The sequence below is a fragment of the Giraffa tippelskirchi genome, chromosome 2 (genome assembly GCF_054371585.1).
Source record: "Giraffa tippelskirchi isolate mGirTip1 chromosome 2, T2T-mGirTip1v1.2.pri, whole genome shotgun sequence".
Lineage (NCBI taxonomy): Eukaryota > Metazoa > Chordata > Mammalia > Artiodactyla > Giraffidae > Giraffa > Giraffa tippelskirchi.
Genome location: NC_137276.1, coordinates 99,498,980 through 99,521,526, shown reverse-complemented (window position 1 = coordinate 99,521,526; position 22,547 = coordinate 99,498,980). Strand labels below are relative to the sequence as shown.

The 22,547-nt window shown below is 51.4% G+C and overlaps 1 protein-coding gene across 1 annotated transcript in view; it reads left to right on the top strand.

The window, feature by feature from the left end:
- Nucleotides 1-612: 612 nt before the first annotated feature.
- The window catches only part of EPHB1 (EPH receptor B1), a 456,002-nt gene continuing 434,067 nt past the window's right edge, over nucleotides 613-22,547 (top strand). Inside the window, exon 1 of the mRNA XM_081574131.1 lies at nucleotides 613-1,042. Coding sequence (XP_081430257.1) covers nucleotides 985-1,042 — 58 coding nt within the window. The 5' untranslated portion in view covers nucleotides 613-984. The remainder of the gene's footprint in view (nucleotides 1,043-22,547) is intronic.

Genomic DNA, 22,547 nt, shown 5'->3' with positions numbered 1-22,547 from the left:
CATTCATTCAGTCAGCAGATGCACGCCATGGCCTTCGACGGGCCAGGCACTGTTCTAGGCACTGGCCATTCCGCAGTGAACAAAGCACACACGAATCCCAAGAATGAAGACCCCATTCTAGTAAGGAGAGACCCACAATAAACAGGATAAGTATAAAACCACATGTTAGGTGAAGTGCTATGGACAGGAGGAATACGGTGTGCCATCAGGGTTGCACTAAATAGGGTAGTCAGCGTAGTCTTGCTGAGAAGATGAAAGGAGAAAATTTTGATTATTTAAAGCTCACCTAAACCTGGTGGGCTGTAAGGGGAAGGGCTTGAGTCCGTTCCTTCCTTGGCCCCCTAGATCAGGGCGTGGAGAGCTAGGGCCGGCCGGTGCGGTTCTCCGAGAGCACCACGAGGGGGAGCCCCGACCCCTCCTAGCGCCTTCCGAGCCCTCCCGCACAGCCTTGCAAGCAAAAGTTTTTCTTAAACTAACAATGCCAGTGTAAGGAGGTGCTCGCGCCTGATTGGATGGGGGAATTTTGCAGGTTTGATTCCTTGATTGGACAGGAGGTGTTAGGGGTGGGGAGAGAGCTGATGGTGGGGGATCCCGCTCCCTCCCCCGTCAGTCTGGCCGGCTCCGTCCTCTCGTAGGCTCGGATGTAGCTCGCAATGTGACACCAGGACGCACACGCACTCGCGCGCTCTACCCGGCTCGCACTCCCTCGCCCTCTCTCTCTTACACACAGGCACGCACACACCCACCTCTCCCATAAACACACACACACACACATGCACACCCACAACCACGCGCGCCCGCACCGCCCCACGCGCGCACACTCCCGCCCACGCCCACGCCGCGCTCCGGGAAGTCCGGTCCCGGCCCGAGCGCGAAAGGATACGGAGAAGCCACCGGCGGGGAGCGTAGCGGAGCCCCGGGACGCGGCGCCCTCCCCGCGCGGCCGCCTCGGCTCGGGCTCGGCCTGGGGGCCGCCGGCCGGCGATGGCCCTGGATTTCCTGCTGCTGCTCCTCCTGGCATCCGCAGTGGCCGCAATGGAAGGTAACGTAGCCTCCGCGGAGCAAGTTGGCGGCTGTATCCCCGGGGCTTCTCTGGCTGCTACGAGGCGCCCTCATCCCGAAACCCGAGGGCCAGGTTGTGGGAGAGCGTCGGCCACGACTGAGCGCGGGGCTGGGGCGGCACCCACCCGCGCGCCCCCGGCTGGCTCTCGGCGCCCGCAGCTGGTTCGCGGAGCCCCCGGCTCCCGCGCTCCCGCGCTCCCTAGCAGCCCTGGTCTCCCGCAGCCTCGGAGAGCACCGAGCCCGCTGCATTGCGGTGCAGGCTCCTTAGCTCCGGCGCAACTGGGCGTTGGGGAAGAAGGGGTGCCTCTGGCCGTCCGGCCGCTGGAGTGCGGGCGTCTGTCCGCTCCCTTCCTATCCCGGGCACCGATGCCCTTAGGCGGCCGCGCACCACCTCTCCTTTTCCCCCGCTCCGGGTCCGCAGGCTCCGGGACTCGGCTCGGGAGGCTGGCGCTGCGCGCAGGGACCGGAGAAGCTCTGCCCCGGTACCCTGCAAGTGGCTGCCGAATGAGAGGGGCTGAGTTAGATGGCCCGACTGTCGGGGGACAGCTTGGTGGTCCGGGAGCCTGCGGGCTGCATTCTTCCCGAGTCAGTCGGGGAAAAGTGGACACCTTTGTCGTCTCTTGCACCTGAAAACGAGGGTAGGGTGGGGTGGGTGGTTGGTCCTGCCGAAACTCGTCCAGGCTCCCCTTTGGCTGGGGAAGGTAGCCTATGCGCAGCATTGCTCTCCCTGCTACTTCAGCCTTGACTGTGTCTCCGCCGCCGCCGCGGCGGGGAAAGCGCGCTCGGCGGGCACCGCGCCTGGCGCAGCAGGGAGCTCCGCGCTCGGCGGCGCCCGCGAATCCCTGTGGGAAATCCCTGCCCCACTCCCGCCTCCCGCCACCCGCCCTCTTCTCCCGCCCCATTCCTCGCAGCTGAGCGGCGGTCGCACCCCCCTCCGGAAACGCAGCTTGGCCTGGAGCGGAGTTTAGTGCCGGGATGAAAGCAACTCTGGGGGAAATGCGCACCTCAGCCCCGCTCGCAGTCCCCGTGTCCGGCGCGGGTGAAACTCCTTCGAAGGACTCGGCGCGCGGCCCCCGGCGCCGGCGCCGCCTTCCGAGCTGGGAGCTCGCTCCGCTGGGCTGCCCGGGTCCTTGTTCTACTGCTACTGGTTGCCCAGCGGAACCCTCCATCCGCCCCACAGCCCCGTGGTTCAGCGTCCCGATCCCTCCGGAAAGTACAGCCCTCCTCCAAGCGAAGCTGGGGCCTTTTGGTCCCGGGCGGGACTAGGATTCCCCGGCCTGGTGGTGAAGACCACCATATCCCGCGTTTGTTCTGGTGGCGGCGCGGGGGTGCGGCGATTAACGCTTAAAAAGCTCGCTCTTGCTTTTCTGAAGGTGGCTTTTTGTCTGCCCTGCGCGTGCCGCTGCCCTTTCCGGCTGCTGGGTCTTTGTGCTTGTGGGTTGCTTTTGGGGTCGTGCAGGGACTGGAGCGTTGTGGGGCGCGATGAGCGCCCCGAGCAAGGGCTGCTCTGGTTTGGCTTCTTGAGGGACAAGCGCGGGAGCGGTTGAATTAGGGCCGGGCGGGCGAGGCACACGTCCAAAGCGGTCAGGACGACCTGGGAGAGCGGGCGTTTACAATGGTCGAGGGCACACTGGACTTTTCTAGCGCTGGGGCGGCGCATCCTGCCCGCCTCTCTTGGCGTCCGCTGAAGGGTCAGCGGCTCGGTCTCGGAGAGTAGATAGGGGCCCACTTTAGGAACCTGGTCTCAGGGTTGGGTTTCCACGTTGAAGGAGGGCACTTGCAATTTTGCATTCAAGCGAAATTGGGGAGCAAATGTATGGGAAGTCCCCAGGCGTCTGGCGGCGCGCTGGTTCCACCCTAGACCCTCTCTTGACCTGTCTGCTGGACTGGAGCGGCCCCAAGGAGGGTGCTGTGGTGCCGGTACCCAGCCCCATGTACCCGTCCGGTCACCCGTGGGTTCTGGAGCGACCCAGAGTGTGGGGCCTGTGGCCTTTCTCTGTGCACAGCCCAGAAACTTTACCTTTAGCCTAGCCAGAAGAGCCTGGCTTTCCCGGCTGAACGTCTCTCCAGTAAGGGTTAAAAGAAACGCCACATTCAGCAGAATATTAAAGCAGCCCCGGCCTCCTGCTCAATGCACAGAGATAGTACACACCATTCACTCCTGCCTCTCCCGGGTGAGCACAGGCAGGCTCATTTTCTCCTCTGCACACGCGGAGGTGCCTTCCCGCCTGCCTGGCTGGGCTGGGGCCAGCGTCATTCGTTTGTGATGAGTGAGGAATAATTATCAGAAAAGTGGATCAATGAGCTGCCTACGCAGATCGCAGATCCCTCTCAAACTGCCGTGGCCAGGGGGCGCCCCTCCTGGCGGGTTTGGCCACTTCTGTGTCCACCGTCGTCTTTCTCTCCTGGGTGTCTGGTGGAATTTCAGTGGGGCCTTGTTACCCAGGGCAAGCAGCCCCCAAGACCAGGCAGGTCCTCAGCCCAGGCCAGGGCCAGACCAAAGCATTAGCAGAAACCATGGGCCAGGTGGGGACACTTAGCCAGAAGCAGGCAGTGTCGTATGAGACCCTCTGCCTGGATGGAAGGAAGAGGGAGCTGGTTAACCTGCGGAGAGGGGTAGGCCCGCACTGAAGGACACCGCCCCTGCTCTCCACCCTCTCCTCCCCACTTCCATCTAGTCCCTGGCTCTGCTCTGGGGAGAGATGGCCTGCAGGGCAAAGGCTTTCTAAATATGTTTTCAGAGAGGAGCAGGCAGGCTTGGGGTGGGAGGCAGGAATGCTGATGTACCCTGGACTTCTGGTCAGAGAACCAGTCCTCTTTTCTCTGTCTCCAGAAAAACAGCTGCCTCTTGAAGCTCATGTCTTGTCACATTGGATCTGAGCGCTTGTCGATGGGCTGCTGGTGTCTGCAGGCTGCATTCTCTGAGCCGCCCTTTGGCCCATACCCTTCATGATGGAGTCTGGAGACCTGGGCTTCTCTTGAGGTGCTTCTGTGGTGTCGGGCTGGAAGCAGACACTTCTCCCTCGGAGTAGAGTATTCCTGAGCTAAGCGTGGTGGCCCTTCTGGGAAGCAGTGCTCTGGAATCACTGACAGCCTGTAGCATCCTCCTAGCCCTAGCACCAGTGTTCATGAATGACCATAACAAATGCAGGTGGCCTTTGGTTGCCATGCTGGCTGGCCAGAGCACCCCCAGGAAAACTGCCCTTTGATGTGGCCCAGAGTGAAATCCTGGACTTGGCACCCTTGAGTGTGTACATGTTTGATTTGGTGGTAGATTTCTTAGGACTTAGCAAATAGTGGATTCCCTAAAGGAATCGCTAATGCATGAACACACATACCGCACCTTGAAATGCAAGGGCCCTAAGTTCACCATCCACAGTTAAGTCTATCACAGGTTGGTAGCGAAAACCCCCAACCTCAGCCTGGATGCCTACAACGGGCCACCAGGTCAGGTAGCAATAGACTGTTTCTGCATTTTCGGTTAATGTTTCTTTGTTATGTGTGCCTCTGGTTTGGGTATCCTGAGCCTGCAAGCAGTAGCAGGCGCCGAAGGTTTAAAAAAAATATATCTGGAGAGAAAAGTAAATTTGAGAGAATTCTATCCGCTAGCTGACTTCATTTTCTGTGCATTGTAAAATGGTTGCCATTACTCAGTGTTTGTGGAGGGACACCGGAAGCCATTGAGTGGAATGCTGGTGAGATAGGGTAACGCAGCCCTGGGCTATTTCTCGAGAAGAGTCTTGGCAGTGTAGACAGCTGCAGGGGTCGGGCCCAGCCCTGGCCAGTCCCGAACCTTCTGGCTTGGCAGAGCAGAGCTGCCAGTGGCTGGTGATGCTCACCCTTTCCAGCCTAGGAAGTCAGACAGGTAACACACACATTATGAGGATATCCCTGAACTAGTTTAAAAATAAAGATGCTGTTAAAGTCAAAGATACATTTATATTATTAAACTGAAACAGTCATCTTAGTTAATTCTCAAGAGTTCTTAGAAACTCTATGGTTCGGAGTGTAGGGTTTCCAGCATGGGCAAAGGGTGGAGGCAGTTTTGGAAGCAACAGAGGGGAATGTCATTTCAGGCAGGGTTTTTGGCTTTAGGCAGCTTCATGCCACCTGGGCAATTTGCTGTAGACTCTTGGGCGCTTTCTGCCAAAGTTCAGCAGGTCTGGATAGATTCTGAGAGACTGTATTCTGGCCTCCCAAAAGATCCTGCTGAAGATCCCTCTTCCTGGAAACTGCCCAGGGGAATTACTCTAAAATAGCTGCAGTCACAAATCCTGGGCAGGTCTTGCTCCACTTTGCCCTTGCTGAACAGCCTGGGCATCTTCATTTTTATCAATTATAAAGGTCCCCGGTGATGTAGATGCAGACAGCCTAGCACTGGTATATTTGGAAACTGCTGATAATAGCTCACACTTAGTGCTTGCTTTTATTCTAGGTACTTTATATAAATTAATTTGCTTATTTTTTAGACAACCCTGTTGGATTGGTATTATTGTCAACCTTCCTCTCCCATTTTTCCGATGAGAAGATTGAGGTACAGGGTGGTTCAATAATTTGATAAGGTCACAAAACTGGTAAGAGGCTTGCATTTGAACCCAGGCAGTCAGTGTTCTTAACCACTCCACCTCACCTCACCACTTTTGTGAACTTTGCAAGAAGAAAAGTTCAGCTCTGCATGAATTCATGGGTGGGAAAAATTCTGATGCTGATTCAGCCACTGGTCATTGGGTACTCTGTTGATTACTGGGGACTCCATGTTTCCATGGTCACGGGAGAAGAGATGAGTGAAATGTTCAGACAGTCCCGACACTTCAGCTGGAGCAGGTTTCCTGCCCCCCTTTTCCCACCATCCACCTACCCTACCCTGTACACGTGCCGATGCAGAGCTGGGGACCTGCACCATGGCTTGGCTTCTGATAAGGAATTTAGTAGCAGGACTGGGAGCATCTCTGTTCCTCCTCTTGCCCTGGCCAGCTCTCCCAAGGAAGAAATGATTGTAGACAAGGGCCCCTAAAGGAGATGAGCCTGGGCTCCCTAGGCATCTTGGGGGCAGTGGAGGGAGCACACTGGACCCTTACCTGTCTCATCCCCTCCCCCAGTCTTCTAGAACACATCCCTGTACCTGGATTCTAGGAGTTGGCATTCCTTGGAAGAGCTCCCTTTGTGTCTCTCTCTTCTGCACTAGCCACTAAAGCAACCTGAATATTTCTGTTAGATTTCCATGTCTCCAAAGGTGGTGCAGAAACAGAGTATTGGATGCCTGCCCTTCTGAGGAAATTACTATAATAATAAAGTAACGCCCTGGGAGAGATTCCATATTTCAAAGTACAATTTTGCATGAGAAATTTCTCAGTCCCTTCTGTAGATTCCATTTAAATTGCAGTGATAAATCAGGGCCCCCAGGTGTGTGTTTGTGCTTGGAGGGGGGGCACTGAGTGACCAGGTCAGGACCACCTGCTCCATCAAAGGCCCCTGACCCCTGACATCTGAGTTACCTCACTAACTTTTGTTGATGATTCTTCTGGGGGCTAGAGAGATGGGAACATGCTGTGCTGGGGGGCCTGGAGGATGGTGGACTTGGTTCTTCTTTGCCAGTGGAAACCTGCTTTCCATCTGACCTAAGACACAAGAAGCAACTGGGTGTCTAGTTCACTCTCTCCCTGTCTGTGTCCCAGTTTTCTCATTGTTGAGAGACTAGAGGAAGGGCTTGGGGTGGGGGCAAACCCCAGGGTAAAAGCAGTGTGGTAGAATTAGGAGGTTTGGGATGACAATAGTAGGTAGTGTGAAGTCTGGGGCATGGTGACCCCTGACTAGTTATGGGTGGGGTGTGGATCCTCGTAGACTGGCGGGGGTTCTACAACAGCAGCTCAGAGATGAGTTGAGGGTGAGCTTGGTTGACATCAGGAAGGGCCTTAGCCTGGTGCCTCCACGAGGAGACTTTGCTCCTGGGACTTCCTGTTGGCCTGGTCCAGCACTGGGACCACAGTCTCCGCTGGTCCCATGGAGCATCATCTGCCAGGTGCCTCTCAGTGAGATTTGGCTTTACATTTGCCACTAGCTTTGTGAAAGAGAAGGTGTCATTTCCACAGCCTCGGAAGAGTGTCTTACTCACTCACTCTGTTGGTCCCCAGGCAGCATGGAGTATTACTCAGCCTCAGAGCTGAAAATCTGGGGCCCTTGGCTATATTGTAATGACCCCCATAATGGAGTCTTCAGGATGCTCAGCTACTAGAGACATTGAAGAGGTGGTGAAAAAGGCCCTCTCACTCCTTCCCCAGCAGAGGTGTTCCTCCAGGGCAGGGAAACCCCAGCGCCCACAGACAACACGATTAGCAGCTGCTGAAGGGTCCCAGAGTTCTTGGTAGCAGAGCTGGGCCAACGTGGAAACATATAGGAAATTTCCCGAGAATTACCAGGGCTCATTTCTGCTCGCAGGTTGCACCTGAGGCCCTAGTCTCTCCTCTCTTTCCACCTGATTCCTACCAGCAAGTGACAAAATGACTGATTTGAATTTAACCTCCTTGCCCTGCTTCTCTATCCCCCCAACATCGTGGAGGTGATAATGAGCAGAGAAATGGGCAGAGGCAGGTGGCCAGGAGGGAAGGGGCAAATGAGGGAGCAGGGGGCCCCAGGCCTAGCCTAGCACTAGTGTCTGAGGTCCCTGGGACTGATCCAGGGGCCGCTGCAACATGTGGGAGCCCACAGGGCTTGTTCCCAGGGCCCTGGCATGTTGGGAGTAGGACTGGAGGCAGATTTTAGGGACGGGAAGAGACTTGCTAGAAATCCTACAGCCTGACAGCACTAGAGCCAGGACAGGACTAAGCTTTTGTTTTTCCATTTATCATGTGCTGATTGATCCCATACTCTTAATAGCCAAGCATCCATTGTCCTGTTTTACAGGCGAGGAAGCCGAGGCTTTGAGAGGTTAAGTTACAGACACAAGAACTAAGATTCAAACTGAAGTTTTAGCAAATCGAAGTGGGACAGCACTTCAGGCCACTGCCTCCTAGTTCAGTGCCTTTTCCATCGAACATTGCTTACTCATGATTGAAAGCAGGGAGCACTTAGTAAGCACCAGCTGTTTATTCACTGTCCTGCCAGGTGCTGTCCAAAGTACCAGAGAGTATCCTGGTCCCTGTGCAGGCTTTCCTCTTGCTCTCTGGACCTGCCCGACCTGTGCTCTAGCTAGAGGAAAGCCTTTTCCCTCTCCGTTTGCATTTTCCTGTTTGTACATGGCCTTTTCCATGTTCTCCCACCAGTCAGACCCCTGCTGTGGTCGTTAGTGGTTTTCTCTTTGCTGCATATCCGTCTGGCTCATGTCTTTGATGTGCTGCTTAGATGGTGGCTGCTTGGCATCTGTGCCGGGCTGTGGTGGTGGGGGTGTGTGGGGGGACTGGGTTGCTGTGGGCCTCCTGGAGCTCCCACCACAGGCCTGCCTTCTAGAGGGAGGGCCAGCTGCCCGTGTTCTCCTTTGGGAGCCACCCCAGTTTCTGCCCTGTGCACCCCACCCCGCTTGGGGCCATGTTACTCCCAGAGCTCTGGCAGCTCCTGCCCATCTGGACAGGTGCAGACTCACATCAGGGGAGGACACAGGGATTTAGCATCAGGTTTGAGCACAGAAGGATGTGTAGGAGGAGGGAGGAGAGAAACCCCTGAGCATCCTAGTCTTGTTGGACACTGCTCGGTCCCCCTGGGGCCACGCCTGTGGACAGGGCTGAGCAGAAGGACTGGGAATAATAGCAGGCAGCTTCATTGACAGGGGTGACAGAGAAAATGCCTTATCTGCAAGAGGCAGCTGGGCCCTGGAGTTAATTGTTCTGTTGTTTTCCTCTCGCTGTTTTTCCAGCACATCAAGGTGGGACCTTTTGCCCTTGGCTTTCTCACTGATGCTGAGGCTTGAGCGGGTGGTGAGCTTGGAAGAGTGAGAACGAAGGGAGGAACCTCTCTGGGAGGGGCTGGAGGGGAGCCCATCCGGGGATGGTCTCAGCCCTTCGGCAGTGCATCCAAGTGGTCTGGATGAACTGGGGGTGAGGGGGCAGGCTATAAGCTTCAGGGCAAGGAAGAAGGTCTTAGTATCAGAATGTTCACTGAGTTGTGGGTAGGCACCCAGTGGACCATGTTGGGCACTGTCAGACCACATACCATGCTGTTTGGGTTTATCCTGGCTGGGATATGCATGAGTCTCTTCCGGCACCTTCATGATGTGAGACCTTTTATAATCTGGGTCCTCCTTTCCCCACCACCTTTTCCTGCTAGCATCATGTCCTGCTGCTCCATCTTCCCTGCTCCCTCCATGTGTGCAGAGGCCTAACTGAGCCTTCTGCTGCTGTGCGCTTCTGAGTCTGAACCTGCTTGGTGTGTCTGTGTTGTGTTTGTTACTGATCTTCCTTGGTTAACTTTAATTTATTCTTTTGAATTTGCCACAATTTGCCTCCTCTGGGAAGCCTTCATCCTAGCCTCGGGCTGGATGAGGTAGCCAGCTGGTTCCCACCACACCTATCTCAGCTTCCCTCAGTGGGAGCCCAGTCCACACTGGTCCGTAATTATGTGTTGATTTCTCTGGGTACCCCATAGCTCTGTGAGCCCCTGCAGGGTGGGGCTCCAGCTTAACTGTTATGGTATCCCCACTATATGGCACATAGGTAGCAGCAATAAATATGTGTCGTATTAATGAATACAAAGAAAGGAAAATCAGCAGAACACACACGAAAAAACCCTGAAATCATGTCAGTTTAAAATGTCTTCAAATTTTTCTACTCTTTTCATCAAAATATGAAACCTAATTCTTCTCCTTTATAAATATGGGTTGGCCTTCTGACTGTAATGAATAGACTATGGCAGAAGTGACCTTGCATGACTTTGGAGGTGAGTTCAGAGAAGATACTGCAGCTTTTCTTTGGCTCTATCTTACATGAGGGATGCTTGCCCTTGTGACTCAGCCACCATATTGTGAGGAAGCCCAAGCAACTTGGAGAGTCCACTTGTAGATGTTCTAGCCACAGCCCTAGCTCATATTCCAGCCCACTGCCAGCATAACATACCAGACATCTGAGCAGGGGAGTGTTCAGATGGTTGCAGCCCCCATCTTTCCAGTCATTCCTGCTGATTCTGAGTGGGAAGAGACAGGCTTTCCTCATTGAGCCTTGTCCAAATTATAGATTTGTGAACAAAATACATCTCTTCATGTTTAAAATGACTGGGTTTCAGATTGGTCTGTTATGTAGCAATTGATAGCCAAAATATCCTAGGAGAAGTAGTGAAGGAAAAATGGTTTAGAGAAGACTAGAGAGAACTTGAGGGAGGTTAGGGACAGGCTGAAGAAATGGCATCTCAGTCATTCAACTTCTAGCAAATATTTGTCTGCTTCCTACTATGTGCCAGGCAGTATGCACAAAACAGGGAGTGATGAAGGGGAACGCAGCCCTTGGGGGCATCCTAGGGGTGGGACAGATGGTTGTTAAGAAGAAAAATAATGTAGAACATAATTTCAGGAAAGTACTATGAAGGGAGTAAACAGGGTGATGTGATGGATGCAGGCTTGGGCAACTGAGAATGAGAGGGGCGGGTAGGGGAGGGAAGGCCTATCTGTGAATACATGAAGGGTGGTCTTGCCAAGCAGGCCAGGCTTTACTCTGCATGGGAGATGGGTTTTGGCTTGATTATGCAATTCTTTCCAGCCAGGCTGAACCAAGCTGGGATAGGCTGCCTTGAGGGATGATACAGCCCCATCCCAGAGTGTCCAAGGCGGGCTGAGCTGCTCCCAGATGTGAGAGCCCAAATTCTACAAGAGGCAAGTGGGGAATGGGAGCTGCAGGACAGAACTGACAGCTTGGCTTGGGAGCTGCCAGGTTCATAAAAACTGATACAGAGCACATTTACTGAGCATCTACATGAGAAATGTACTTGAAGCTGAAAACATGAAGTTCAAGAAGACACAGCCTTTCCTTCCAGGAGCTCACTGATTAACACATTGGTGGGGAAGACAGAGCTGTGCTGACTACAGGCTGTCACAGGAGGTGTGATGGAGTCTGCTAGCTGTGGTATAACAGTTTATACATCAGCTGCTAGGAGAAACCAGAGGAGAGGATCGTACTTCCAATGGGAAGGATTTGAAGCAGAATTGTGTGTGTAAGAGACAGATAGAGACATATCCTCCTTGGGGGACAGGTAGACATTTGTCAGACAGAAATGGGAGTGGGTTGGGATGAGAAACCAAAACTGATAATCATTCCTGTCTTCTTTCTCATGATGGTGGACCACTAGAGCTCTCCATGAAGGGCTTTACCTGTTTTGTTAGCCATATCTTCAATTGTAGAGACGGATGTGCAGCTTAAACTGGAGGAGAGCAAAGGTTAAGGAGTGATTACTGGCCTTTGTTTTCTTGGATATTTTGGGACTCAGGTTGTGACTGTATCTGGGGCACCAAGGCTGTCTTAGGGCTCAGTCTCCCTTTCTTCATTCCTTAGCTTTGTGTTTGCATCAGCCAAGTTCTGGGCGGAACATAGATGATATTCTCAAAGGGTTAGTTGAGGAGAGTTCAGTGAAGAGACTGTTTTCCAGAGGTGTGAACAGGGTTAAGGGAATTAAATGGGCTTCCCCCGGTAGCTCAGCTGGTGAAGAATCCACCTGCAGTGCAGGAGACCCTGGTTCGATTCCTGGGTCGGGAAGATCCCCTGGAGAAGGGATAGGCTACTCACTCCAATGTTCTTGAGCTCCTCTGGTAGCTCAGATGGTAAAGAATCCACCTGCAATGCAGGAGACCTGAGTTCGATCCCTGGGTTGGGAAGATTCCCTGGAGGAGGGCATGGCAACCCGCTCCAGTATTCTTGCCTGGAGAATCTCTATGGACAGAGGAGCCTGGTGGGCTGCAGTCCATGGAGTCAACAAGGAGTTGAACATGACTAGGCAACTAAGCACAGCACAGCAAGGGAAGCAAACAGGATTGGGTGTACCCAGGATCTGGCAACAGTGGGAAGTGATAGCTCCCTGAGGCCAGAAAGGGCAATGGGAGGTGCCAATGGGAGGTGCCATCAGGACCTGGTCAGGGCTGTACTGGGAGAGGGCCCTGGGGCAGGAGCTGTAGTCCTAGACAGAGGAGTGCATGGGGACGGAGAGGGGCGATGTAGTCCTGGAACTTTTTCTCCTCCACTTTCTCATCGCCTGCCAGAACCTCCTGTTGGGTGAACCCAACAAGAAGACAGAGGACAAGGTGGCCTGGTCCATGGAAGTCAGTCTCCTGAGCCTCAGAAGAGTGCAAAACAAGCTGGAGAATGGGCCTGGAGGGGCTATGGAGAATAATCAGCTCAGCCATTTACCTTGACTTCATCCTCCAACAGCTCTCCCACCAGATACTCACGTGGCTGCTGGCAGCTCAAACTCATGTCCTCTGGAAATTTTGGCAAAGTGATGAATTTTCACTCCCAGTCTCTAGCAGAGGCCCTAGAAGTTTTGCCTCCTTGGCTCCCTTGGGTCCTAAGCCTCTCCATGAACCAGGCTCTGTCACCAGCATGTTGAAATGCACTCATTGGCCAGTTGTGGGGCCCATGATTACCCATCCCCAGAGCTGGGGGGAGAGGGGTAGCCCAGACCCACATGAGCCACCAGGCCAGAGCTGGGGAGGGCTGGATCCCCCTAGAAATGTCAGGGTGCTGTTACTGGAAGTAGTGGGAGTGGGTGCTGGACAGGGCAGCAGTCTTCCATAGCCATTCAACCTTCTTGCATCATTGGAACATGAGAGAGCTGGTGTGCAGGAAAGGAAAGAACATGGACTTTGGGGGCAGAAGGAGGCAGCTGTGGCTGTGATGGTCCTGGGTGAAGTTGTGGGAAAAGCTGGGGAAACTGTAGGTGATAGAAAATTGAGAACCCAGGAAGGGCAACCTAGAGATGGCTGGGCCAACAGTTTCTTTCTGGCTGAGGATGTTTTCTATATCCCTGAGCATTAAGATCAAACTCAGAGTGATGAACAGGCAGACAGCAGGGGTATTTGACGGAAGGCAAAGTGAGTTTAAGACTAGAGCATCTCAATTAGACCCTGAAAAAGGAGGGCTCCTTTTGGGGACAAGATGAAAAAAATAATGAGTGAGGAGCCATGCTTCTCACTGTATCTCTGGGTTCCAACATAGATGCCACAACATCTTAACCTAACCATTGCATTTAAATTGAATGCTCAGTGCAGAACAAGAAGGAAAGAAATGCAAACTCGTGGGTACCTGATAAGATGGCTCATTTCCCCTTACTTTCCCCCACTCTCAATCATGGCTTATTTTCACCAGAAATTTCCATTTTGTGTCAGTAGCACATTTAGTCAGTTGTCTGTGTACTTTTTGTCTAGGTTTTGAGACTTGTATAAAGATGGCAGGTCTTCAGTGTCCTTTGCAGACTTCTTTCATCACACCTTAGATGTCTCTTTCTCTTTTGGGAGTGGGGCATCTGAAATCTGCTTAGACTTCGCCAGGGGAAGACTCCATTTGCCCTTCCAGGTTCCCTGCTCTTGGCTCCAACTTTCCTCTACTCCCAGCCAAGCAGAACAAGAACAGTTTGGTTTTCTTCTTTTTAAACACAGTAGCATAGTGCTGCCGCTCTGCACGAAAACCCGTGGTTTTCTTTTTCCAATCAGAAGAAAGTAATTTTCCTTTCACTCACCTGACTAACTTGCTCAAAGCATCCCCTCCCCACCCTTTTCTGATATCTTGCTGCTAAGTATTTGCCAGTTCATTTGCATCTCAATGGTTCCTTAGCAACTATCATACCCTCTGGATTAGGTACAAAGCTGCTCTCTGACACAGACTGCCAGGGCTACATCGCCCTCTTTTATGGTACCTGAGTTCCCAAACCGAGCCCTGCCCAGATACAAGACACATTCACTGACAACATTACATGGGTTCTGAATTACAACGCAGTTCCCCTTACCCTATCTGACACGAAGACCTCTAAGAAGACCCAGGTTCTTGAAAGGCTCCCAGTAGTCTATACGTTCATGAAAACTGCCTTCTGATGTAGGTCTTCAGGAAGAGAATTGCGGATCTCGACGTTGGATGAGTGTCCTGTCTTCAGCCGGGCAGTGGGTTTGTTCCATTTTGTAGACCTGCCTGCTGAGGCTCAGAGAGGTGAAATGACAGGATGGACGGGAGTCTGGACATGCCGAGGCAGGGCAGGAGCTCGGGGCACTGCTGTCGCAGACTGTAAGAGTGACTCCCATTTGCCAACTATTGTGAGCTTTAGGAATAAACTGAAAGAAAGAATTAAAAAAAGAAATATGAAAAACCAAAACATAGATATATGACTCTTCTGAAATCCTAGGAGCTTTTTATTTCTCACCTAACCAGAAAGAGTAATTGCCCAAATGAATATGCCATATGTGTACATCACCTCGTTTCTCTGATCTTGGTGCTCGGCGTTCTTTCCATTCTGGGGCTTGTAGCTGTGGGTCGCTCTGGAGGAGTGAGGGGAATGTGTGCGTGTGTGCTGGTGTGTCTGTGCATGCGTGCGCTTGCGTGTGTATTTATGCAGATAACGTGGATAGACTGTGGCCCGGGGACTGGTTAGCAAATCAGAATATTCCGCGCCAGTCAGTGGGGCTACTTCTTTAGCTGCACCAGGCCTCCACCAGCAGCGCTCACTGGCATGGAACAGCTGGCAAATGGAAGGTGCAATTGAGAAAAGGACAATGAGAACAAAGCTCGTTCTACAGCAGGGCTGACCTTTGCAACTCCCACTTCACGTTGTTATTAAATATCCGGAAAAGACTGAAAGAACAATTATAGTATTGTCATAACGTCTAAGTGCACAAGCCGGCCTTCTACAGGGAGTCTGGGGCTCAGCTGAGCCTGATGAAGCAGGACTCAGAGACTGCGCTTAATTTCTGCTCACCTGGAGGTGGTCTTCATCATTTCATGCCACAGAAAGCCCCCTAAGTGCTGCATGCAGTGCTGCCATTAGGGGCTCCAGAAGCAAATCTGTCCAGAGGAAAGGGGTGGGAATCCTTGGATTTGTGCTTGGCTCCCTGTAGAGCTTTGTGTGCAGTCGTGGTTGAGGCCATCCTAATGGGCTAGGCTGGGTGCTGGCTACCAGAGTTCTAGGGAGAGTTTGCTGAGCTGTGTTGGTTTAAAGCCTTTCAGAGGATGGAGAATGAGTGACTGGCTTTGCCCTGATGGAACGTCCTGTAAAGAAGGCTCATGGGCTCATGTGATCTCTTCTTCATGTATCCTCCGGCTCAGGACGCTGCCTCTTTGTACCAAGGATGGGGACCCCATCGCACAGGGAAAACCATCAGATAGGAGTTCCATGCAAGCACTGGGGCTGCCTCTGTGTTGTCAGGGCTGTCTCTGTTCTGCATCTGAACCGGTGTTTCTCAACCTTATTCTCATTGTCCTCCCACCCCTCACTCCCCAGGAGCCTTTGTAGATAATTTTTCCCAACCACCCAGTACCATACTCTGTGAAAATTCTTATCTGGAGAGACTGTCCATCTCTTAACATATTGAGGCCCTTTGAGGGGCCACCAACGGTTGTAATAGCTAAGATTTTTCATTCTGCACCTTCCCCCAAGAATCACTTGGCACCCCTGTTGAGAAAGCACAACCTAAACAAAATAAGCCTGGCAGGAAATTAGCCAGCCTTCTGCTGAGTTAGAGCACAACTTGACATCTTTTGTTTTGCCACATAACTTTTATCAGCAGTGGCACTGGCCAGTCAAAATGGTGTCCACCTTAGCTGGTCTAGGAGATCCCCTGCTGTCTGGTGTTACCTTTAGTTGTCAGGTCCTGGGGGAGTTCTGAGGGGCCCAGTGAAGGCCTGGGACAGAAGGGTAACTGGAAACCTCAAGCAGTGGTGATTTACCAGTAAGTGTGGAAGGCTTTCAGTATTTTAACAAGCATGGCTGTGGCAGCCCACGCTTAGTGAATATCAGTCCTGAGTTCCCCAGATTTGAAAATGGTTTCTTGAGTTTGGGTCCATTTTTTAGATAAATAAGCTTTCTTGAGATATGATTTCCACACAGTAACATTTACCAAGTTTAAGTGTACAATGCCATGACACTTGACTAATGAATGTGGGCATATGGCCCCCATACAAACATGATATAGAGCATTTCCATCACCCTGCTGTGCCCTTGCTGCTGTCCCCTGCCTCTGTCCCCCTCTCCTTGGCCTTTGGCAAGCACGAATCTGATTTCTGCCCTGACAGTTTTACTTTTTCTAGAAGTTCATACAAATGGAGTCACAGAATATGTTGTCTTTGTCTGGCTTCTTTCACTCAGTGCTTGCATTTCAGATTCATTCCTGTGGTCCTACAACTGTGGTTTCTTCCTTTTTATTGCTGAGTAGAGTTCCATTGAACGAACATATATATATATATATATATATATATATATATATATGTGCTGTGCCTAGTCACTCGGTTTTGTCCAATTCTTTGTGACCCCATGGACATATACATATGTGTGTGTGTGTGTGTGTGTGTGTGTGTGTGTGTATATACATACATACATACTTGATTTATATATATACTTGGTTTATGCATCTAATAGTTGGTCTCTATTTTCTTCTAGTTTCTAGTTTTTGGCTTTTGTGAATAAAGCTACTGGTCTAGAAGGTCCTCCTCTGGACCAAGGATTATGTGTCTTTGTGAAGACAAAGTGAAAAATAGGTTTTTGTTTCTCTTGTGTAAATACCTGAGCATGGAATTGCTGGATAATATGATAAGTGTGAATTTATCTTTATAAGATACTGCCAATGTGTTTTTCAAACGTTTTGTGTTCCATCAGCTACGTATGAGAGTTCCTCACCAGGATCCTCACCAGCAGTTGTTATTGTCAATCTTTTTAATTTTAACCATTGTGGGGAGTATATGACAGCATCCCATGGTTTTCATTTGCATTCTTTATTAATATTGTGCTTGTCACATGCTTCTTGGCCATTCATACATACTCTTTGTTGAAATGACGTTGAGACCTTTAGTCTGTTTTGTATGTGTGTGTGTGTGTGTGTGTGTGATTGGGTTTTCTGTTTGGGGTACCTTTCCATGTGTATGGTTGACCGGAGGTTCCAGGGGAGCTTCTCCCCCACTCTCACCTGACAACTGCGGTTGCTGTGGTACGCAGAGAAGGTTGGTACCTGCTGGGTCTCATTCCTGGAGGTGGGGCAGGGGGCCATGACCTCAGTTATCAGGGAAGAAGTGCATTCCTAGATCAGAGCCAGAACCTTGGAGACTGGTCCCTGCCGTGAGAATGTGTGAGGCTCTGCAGGAAACCACAGTTCAGGTGATCCAGGATTGTGTCACCCTGTGCTTATTTCCCGTGTGTCGTCTGTAAGTGCCAAGCCTGTCTTTGCCATACTCCTGGGTTTGAAGGGAGGGTCCGTGCCCTGCCCCTGCCCAGCATTGTAGAAGGAGCTGGGCCTCTGTGGTGGTGGCGGCAGAAATCAGGCAGAGATCCCCAAGTATCCTGCTTCTCCAGGGTGGTCTTATTACAGGCATCTTTTGGAGTTTCCTTCCTAAGGAGAAAGGTGTGATTCATCGTCACAGGCTGTCCTCTGAAGGCTGGTGTGGCACTGCTCAGGACACCTGGTCTCAGGCTGGGCCCAGAGATAGGGCACCCAGGCGGTCCACCACCTCTCTCCTGGTCCGGCTCTTGAGCGGCTTCCCAGACCCACTGGTTTGTGCTGCATTCAAGCCATAGGTCATGACTTTGGCTCATTTCTGAACTGTAGATGACAGATGCAGGATTCCTCAGGCTTCTCAACGCCGGGGATGATGTAGGTGCTTCAGCCGCGTCTGCTGTTATTTGCATGATGATGATCAGTGATCACAGTAATCATGGGGGCGGTGACACATGACAAGGATGTAGAGGCCTGCCGCGGTGTCATCAAGAATTGATAGGCACGGCTGGGCCCCGTGTCACATCTCACAAGCACCTCTTGTGCCCATGAGCAAGGATGCAACTGACACTGAATCACTTCTGACTCTGGGCAGGGTGAGGGTGTCTGAGGGTCCCCCAGAGTCCAGCCCAGGACCTGGCACAAGGGAGGCACTTGGTAAACGATCGATGGATGAATGGTTGATGGACTGTGTCCCTATCACACTGCTCAGGGTCACTCAGGGAGAGGCTAATGCTGGTGCCACCATGACATAAAACCAGACTCATCAAGCACAAAGCAACAGCAACATAGGAACCCAGATCTAATTGTGAAGGCAAGACTGGGGCTGAATGGAGAGACCAAAGATGGTTCAGACAAGGAGCCACCATTGAAAGGACCTGTATTACAGGAAGCTTAGGGGTAAACTGTACCTTGAACATGTGGAGATGGAGAGTGGTGGGGTGCATGTCATGGGAGAAGTAGCAGAGGTGGAGGCATAGCACGAAAGGAAAGGCAAGTACATGGGACAGCAGTACAGCCAAGGGAGTACTCAGTGGCTCAGCCAGGTGACTGGTGCTGTTGGAGGTCAGAGGACGGAGAGATGGAGTGGCCAGGGCTACCAGGATTGCTTCCTGAAGGAGGGAGATCCCTTGAAGGAAACAGAGGGTTTGTGCTTGTAGAAGAAGCAGGAATTTATATATAGGACTCCCTTCTAGCCAGGCTTGCCCTTCCTGGGCCAAAATCATCTGGGCTGGAGAACCTCAGAGAAGCCCATTTCTGTGACTTGTGCCCCTCTGTCTGGTTCCAGAAAGCCCAGGAGATGTTCCTGTGGGGAAGGGCTCCCCATCTATGCTACATCCTGAATCCCAGGGCCTAGCTGACACTGCCAACATGGCTTCATCTTAGGGAAACCAGGATGCTTTTTGCAACGGTCTGGAGCAGTTCTCATAGCTGTCTTCTCTGACCTCATACTCAGCATGTGGTATGCGAGCCAGAGCGTGGGCCTTACCTGGGAGCTTATTGGAAATGCAGAATCTCAGGCCTTGCCTCGAAAAGACTGAATTCAGATCTGCCTCAACCCGAGCCCTAGGCTTTAAGACTCTTGCATCAGGGAAGTAGCCTCTTTAAGCAGTTTAACAAATAATTTTTTGAGCATTTTTTAAAAAGGAATTTCTCCAGATTGCTGAAGACCAGAGACATGACAAGTAAATATAACACATGATCCTTTACTTTACCCTGGCAAAGAAATTGTTCTAAATCATGGTATTTGGACAATTGATAATGAACTCCCCAAATTAAGGGAAAGGGTCTCATTAGATAAAAATATCATCACAATGTTAAAATTTCCCAATTTAACAACTGTATTGTGGTCAGGTGGGCTTCCCCGGTGACTTCACGGTAAAGAACCCACCTGTGATGCAGGAGCTGCAGGAGTCATGGGTTCAATCCCTGGAGTGGGACAATCCCCTGGAGGAGGGCATGGCAACCCATTCCAGTATTCTTGCCTGGTGAGTCCCATGGACAGAGGAGCCTGGAGGGCTATGGTCCATAGGGTTGCAAAGGGTTGGACATGACTGAGCAACTTAGCATACATGTGCACATTGTGGCCAACTAAGAGAGTATCCTTTTTCTCTTCATGTATATACCTTGTTCTCATACGGCTCAGGAAGAAAACAAGCAAATGTGTGTGTGTGTGTCCTATAATAAATGTATACATAATGCAAAAGCATATATGGAATAGATTATATTCTCATACTCTAAAATACATGTGTAGAAAGAATAAAAAACAAATGGGGCAAAACATTAAAAATTGGTATCTCAGGGTCAGGCTACATGGGGGTCTATTCATGATACTTTCTTGTGTAATTGCTATTATTTGAAAATAAAAAGGTTTTATAAAATGTGTCTTGTTTAAAAGTTTGATGGATGTTGCAAGTTACCCTCCAAAAAGGCTGAACCAATTTATATTCTCACAGTGCCACGAGAGGGTTGCTGCAGCTGTCTGATGTAGCTATTTTTAATTCAGCTGTTTTCATGCCAGGGACTTTTTTTGATGGGGTCATATATCAGTTCTGACCTGTGGACATTTTATTTTTTCCCAATTTATTATGAATATTTCTGAAAGTAAAGAAAAATCATAGTGCAGTGGACATCCATAGCTGACCACCCAGTTTCAACAATTGTTGAGTATTTTACCATGTTTATTTATCAACACATATTTTTTGAGGGGTAGGGAAGGTTGAGAGCTGTGACTCAGCACAATTCAGTAACAGGTAAGTGATGGAGCCACCGTACCTTCTGCACCTGGTCCTTGATCTCTTGTCTCTCAGGTTTTTTCCCAAATTGCTTCCTTAACAGATGGCATTATTTTGTTTTGTTTTGTGGAGGACTTTAGGAGAATGTAGTCAGACAAGCCTGAATTGGAATTCCATCTCTGACCCTGGGCTGGTTACCTCCCTATGCCTGGTGTGCTCATCTGATAAGTGGGGATGGCACCACTTACCTCTTCGGATTGTGGTGAAAGATAAATGAGATAACCTGCTTAGCTGTTAGTATTGTCACTTCTTCAGAATGTCTCTTTTCGTTTAGTGCAGACCTCCAGGCCACCTCCTCCAGGAAGCTGATCCCTAAGTCTTTATCCTGCCAACTGAGGCCTTGTCTGGACCTTACATTGCTGGTGTGTGGTTCTGTCCTGTTGGCTCCAGTTGTCTCTGGAAAGTTGATACACAGGTGTGTGTGCTGGGGTGAGGTTAAGTAGCTGACGTCACGACCAGGAATCACAGCCGCAGGGCCTCCCGTGTCACTAACCCCCAGTGAGAGCATCAGGGTGAAGACCCCGCAGCCCCAGCGGAGTAAGGAGAGAGCCTGTGGCTCACTGTTCCCTTTCCCATCCTGTCTCCAGGATTTCTTCTTGCTAGACCAGGATTCATGTTTGTCGGGGAAGGGAAGCACAGTACTGGGGCTAGGATCAGAGGAGTGAGGCATGCAAAATTTAAGGGGGCACCAAAAACTCAGGAACCAAGATGAATATTTTAATGCATTTAAAAAAAAAATCAAATCTTCAAACTCTGGCCTGTGGGCTGGCTGCTTATTTCTGTAAATTAAAAAGTTTTAAAATGAAGTTTAAGGGTCTCAGTCTGCCTCGCCCTCTCTCTGTGGCCCCAGGAACTTGGGGTGCTGGAGAGTGCACTCCTGCACTTGCTGTCCTCAGCGTGGAATGTCCATCCAGCCACTCTGGAGTTTGCACAGTACTTTCATCCCTTAAAGGCCGGACGCCCTGATGCTCTCTTCCTGGACTTATGGCCAGTGTGGCTCTTGGCTTAGCTAGAAAGAACGCTGGAGGTGGATGTGTGTGGTGGGTTCTAGTGGTACTGGGTGGTGCTCGTTTCCCTGTCATGGTGGAGGGTCCACACAGGGCCCCTCCTTGGCCTCACACTGAAGGTGTGCTTCCACAGCAGAGGTGTGGTACTGGAGGCAGAGGACTGTCTGCCGTGACCTTGGAAAGTCACCTTAGCCCGTCTAATGGGGTTGATGGTGTCCACCCTCCTGCTCTCTGAGGTTTCCAGTAAGAGGTTATTGAGTAGGAATTGGAGCCGCTGCACATGAGATGCTCTGTCCAGAACTGGCCCACACTCTGGAGATGCAAGCCGCCTCTACCATAACAGTGGGTGCAATTGATTCTGGGGGCCAAGTGGTCATCCCTACAGTGGGGATCAAGTCTAAGACCCCACCACCTAGCACAGGATGGGAGGGCAGGGTGACAGGCGGGGGCTTGCCTTCACATTTATCCTGGTTCACAGATACCTCTCAAGGTCGCAGGGCTGAGCTCCCACCCATCTACTCCTCAAACAGGTGGCTCCTCAGGTGTCTCTCTCTGCCCCGTTCCTGGCTCACCTGAGCTTGTGGGGCTGTCTGTGCCCCTGGCTCTGCCAAGGGCCACATGGGGAGGAAGGATGTGGCAAGGAAAGGCGTAACCAGGCACAGGATGTACCCCCAGATGATCATCTCACATTTCTGGATGATTCCAAGACCATTTACTTTTCTTTGAACATCACTCCACAGGTGTAAAACTTGTGTTCAACTCTGGAGTAATGAGATCAGAAGTCCCTGGTGCCCCAAGAGCCTGACAGGCAGTAGGGGATGCCTTGGCTTCTGATGTGTGACCTGACCGTGGTGTGTCCTTGCGACTGGGGACAGTGATATGGTCCCCCAAGAGTCTTCCACCCTTCTGGCCTCTCCTCTCATAAGACTGTGTTTTAAGGCAAATAGGGGGCTGAGCAGAGGCCGAGGAGCAGAAGAGAACGGGTAGTCTGGCTGGAAACAGGGTGGAGATAGGAGGTAGGGCACATTTAATCTTCAGACACCAAAGGATACTTAGGGGCCAGCATTGGAGCAGAGAGGGCTGTCTGAGCAGGATAGAAATGTGTCCGTATGTGGGGTACCAAACAGGAGAGGTGGCAGAGGTGAGCTCCTAACTGAACAAGGTAAATGCAAGGTGGGGAGGCAGAAATACACCTCTGTCTTACCATTTCCATGGTAAATTGGGGTTTTCCCTTGGGTCTGTGTCCCTCCTTTTCCTGGACGTTGAGGGCTGGGACTGGGTCCTCCTATCTGTGCCTCGGTGCTCTGCACA